The sequence below is a fragment of the Heliangelus exortis genome, chromosome 3 (assembly GCF_036169615.1).
Source record: "Heliangelus exortis chromosome 3, bHelExo1.hap1, whole genome shotgun sequence".
In the NCBI taxonomy this organism is placed as follows: Eukaryota; Metazoa; Chordata; class Aves; order Apodiformes; family Trochilidae; genus Heliangelus; species Heliangelus exortis.
Window position 1 is genome coordinate 70,672,368 of NC_092424.1, and position 3,553 is coordinate 70,675,920.

General features: G+C 51.8%; 1 protein-coding gene across 3 annotated transcripts in view; it reads right to left on the reverse strand.

Moving 5' to 3' along the window:
* Positions 1 to 2,688, reverse strand: part of SOBP (sine oculis binding protein homolog) — a 120,159-nt gene extending 117,471 nt beyond the window's left edge. For 2 of the 3 annotated variants that reach the window (XM_071741223.1, XM_071741221.1), the window contains exon 1: positions 2,189 to 2,688. In XM_071741223.1, the coding sequence (XP_071597324.1) occupies positions 2,189 to 2,284 (96 nt within the window). In that variant the 5' untranslated portion in view covers positions 2,285 to 2,688. The remainder of the gene's footprint in view (positions 1 to 2,188) is intronic. The other variant, XM_071741222.1, reaches the window with a different exon arrangement.
* Positions 2,689 to 3,553: the final 865 nt, after the last annotated feature.

The following is a 3,553-nucleotide window of genomic DNA, read 5'->3' on the forward strand; positions in this document are numbered from 1 at the left end:
AAAGGAGTAAATGATCACCACAGGATTTTAACTTTCTCAACAAGTTCAATTCAAACTGCTTTTTTTTTTCTTCTTCTTCCCCTCCCCGACAATAGCAGCCAACTGTCTTAGTGAAAACAGTCTCCCAGCACAGCATATATAGCATAGTTTACATTGAAAGGTGGCCTGTGTTTTATGCAAGGTTCTGCCATCAGCTATCTCAACCGGAAATCACATCGGTTCCAAATGCCATTCCTACCTGCCTTTAATTTTTAAGTCAGCTGAAATCCTGAGGTTTCTAACCTTGAGCAGCTACCCTTGATTAAAAAAGAAACTCTCTGCATGAAGGTTAACACCAGTGCTTAATACCAAAGCATTAGTTTAAAATTGTGTAATTTTTCTCCTTCACACAATGTTGTTTTTGTTTCTTCCTCGCCCTTTCAGACAAACATCTGTTATACTGTAGAAGAACAACTATCTCCCAAACCGCTGAGTGTGCCTGCAGCCAAAGTAAACAAAACAAACCCAGAGGATCCAGCACAGTCAGCCTTTATATCCAGCCAGGATAACATTTCACATGTTTTGATTAAAATTAGCTAATTTGTAATTCTAGAACCTATGAAACTTAAAGGCTGCAATCCATATAGATCGCATCAGGCGATGCTCTAAGGGGCCAATGCCCTATACTACAGACCTCCACAGTCCCCCCCAAACTATGTGGGATTACAATGACTCTTTGGTGCCTTCACAGAGCCCTCTCCGAAAATAGGATGTGTCACATATCACACAAAGAATAACCCCGCTCCTCAGGACTTGAAACTAGTACAGTTTGTTTCCGAGGAGGTGCACCAACACATTATTTTGTTCGTTCCCCTAACGCTACTCTTGTCCACATTTCCAGCTGATGTCCACACAGAACCATGTAACACGCTCCTTACACAGGCAGCAGGAGCAAGAACGCCTGCCTTTAGCACAAAAGGGCACCTAACCAAAATCCGTGGTGTGCAAAAGAAGAGAGGTGGAAGGGAATTGCACATTCCCCTTTAACGTTACACCAGGAAATCAACGCTCCTGAAAGCAAAGGTCTTTTCACCAGGCATCACGCAAATTTATACACTCGCCTATATAGTGTACATACTATGCAAAAGTGAGACCTTTTCCAGGAAATTCTCCACTTATAATCAGCCTTTTAATAAATGACATATTAAAATTAAACATTGGCAGCATCATCGCATAACCAGACTATGCCATTTTAGTCACTTTATCTGTGCATTAAACAAGTTCAGCTGAAGTCCTGCAATACATTGTTCCTAACTTTGGGGAATTAGAGGCACAAAACAAACAGACGTGGAACAGACGTGGAAAACAGGCGCAAAAAATACGATCGGTCAAGCCTGATATAAGAAGTCCCGAAACAACGTTTTTTGTGCAATCGCATGCATCCTAACATCTGGAGTGGCTGCCTCAAGCTCTACCTCCAGAGCACAGCTGGACTGGCACGACTTCCTATCAGACAGGACAGCCCTGCGCACGATAAATGGACTTTCATGAAAAGCAGCCTTCGGCCAGCCACCTTTCAGCAGCACCTCTGCCGCCGCGGGGAACTGCCAAGCGGAGCACGGAACAGAGAGGAGGAGGAGGAGGAGGAGGAGGAGGAGGCGAGAGGGACAAGGAGAGAAAAGGGGTCTCCGCGCCTAAGTGCCAGAATGATGCGCGGCTCAGACCGTAACATTTCACTTTGACAATTTAATTACATAGTTGCAGCTGGCTACTGGAAAAAAAAAAAAAAATACAGTCTTTAAAAGAGATCCCTTTCTTTCCTAACTTTAGGGCTTTCCAGCTACCTGAGGGGGTGGCCATGGGAAAAAAAAGAAAAAAAAAAAAAAAAAAAAAAAAGACGGCTCATCACTTGCACCCAGGGAGCTTTAAAGCCCAACACGGGAGAGTTAGCCTTTTTTTTTTTTTTTAAATTTTTTTTTTTTTTTTTTAATAAATAAATCAAAGCTGGTCAATGAACAGGATTTGCAGCCTGTGAATTCGTCTCTGTTTTCAGCCCAGGAGGCGGAGTTGAGACACATTCAGTGCATCCTACAAAAAAAAAAAAAAATGACAAGAGATCCTTTCTTATTTCGTTTCCATGCACGGAGGCGGAGAGGGGGGGGCTGAGCGTAGGGGGACCCCTGCTCCCTTCCCCATCACAGGCACCTACCTTCATCTCCTCGTTGATCTCCCGCTTCACCGGGTGAGCCGGCTTCCTGCTCCTTTTATTTTCGGGAGGTCTCCCTTCTTTCTCCATTTCTGCCATTTTTTGCGCCTACTTGGTGGTGGAGATGAAATGGCTGCTGGTGCTCTGGGGGGGCCGGGAGGGGCGCGGGGAGAGAAGGGGGAGGATGGGGGGGGGGGGGAAGAAGGGGACAGGAGAGAAGGGGGGTGCGGCGGTGGCGGCTCTCAGTGCTGGCAGGCGGCGCCGCGGAGGGCCCGGGGGGGTAGTGGCGGCGGTGGCGGCGGGCGGGCGGGGGTCGCGGGCGGGCAGAAGGGGCGCGGGTGCCCCGGCGAGTCAGCCATCTTCTGCCTCGCCGCCGGCCTGCATGGGAGCGGCGGGGCGGCGGGGCGGGCGAGAGGCAGCGCGGAGCGAGCCGGCCCCGCGCCTGCTGTGCCGCTGCTGGCGGGCTGCCGCCGAGGGGGCGGCGGAGGGAAGGGGGAGGCCGGCCTCGGCCCGCCGGCGGGCGGGGCTTGCCGGCACCGAATCGGCCGCCGCTGCCCGCCATGGGAGCCGAGGGGGGGGGGGGGTGGAGGGAATGCGGGGGGTTGGGGACGGGGGGGGGTGGGGGCGAACACCGGGCGGAGCGGAGCGGAGGGGGCGGTGCGCACCCGCCCCCCGCCCACAGCCGGGATGGGGGAGGGGGATCGTGTGCCCCCTCGCACACCCGGGGGGTCGCCCGACCTGCCCCCCCACGCCACCCCCCCTGCCGCCGGGGTGCTGTCGCCGTGCCGGCCCGGCCTTCCCGCGCCACCCCCTCCCCTCCTCAGGCCCCGCCGCAGTCAGACGGGGCTCTCCGCCGCGCCGAGGTGTGATTCCTCCTGTTTTTTCCCTTTTTCTGAGCCCGAGAGGTGAGGATGAATGGTTTGGTGGGACGAGGTGCTGGATTACAGTACGCACGGTTGGGGAGACATTGATTATTCCTGGGCTGTGCTTTCCCTCTCCTTGGCGGCCCCTAATTGCCCGATACAATACCGTTCGGTACGGGGGTGTCCATTGTTCCATTACTCGGGATTGTAATTGTACGGGGTTTCTCATTATGACTGCGGTACACCTGAAAATTATACATTTTTTAATAAAAATTAAAAACCCCGCAGTTGAAAGATAAGCTGCGTTCCGTGTGGGCATGAGTAGGCTTCCCAGAAGAATCTCTGTTTAGCCTGTCAAAGATAAGTTCGTTTTGCGTGCAACAATGTCTAATTTACATTCTTTGTTTCTGAAGCTTAAATCGCTGACATTTTTCGGTATGAAAAGTTAAGCACAACTCCTTTGCTCGTTTCGTGACTAAAATGAGCCTCGCTTGCCTGCTTCAGA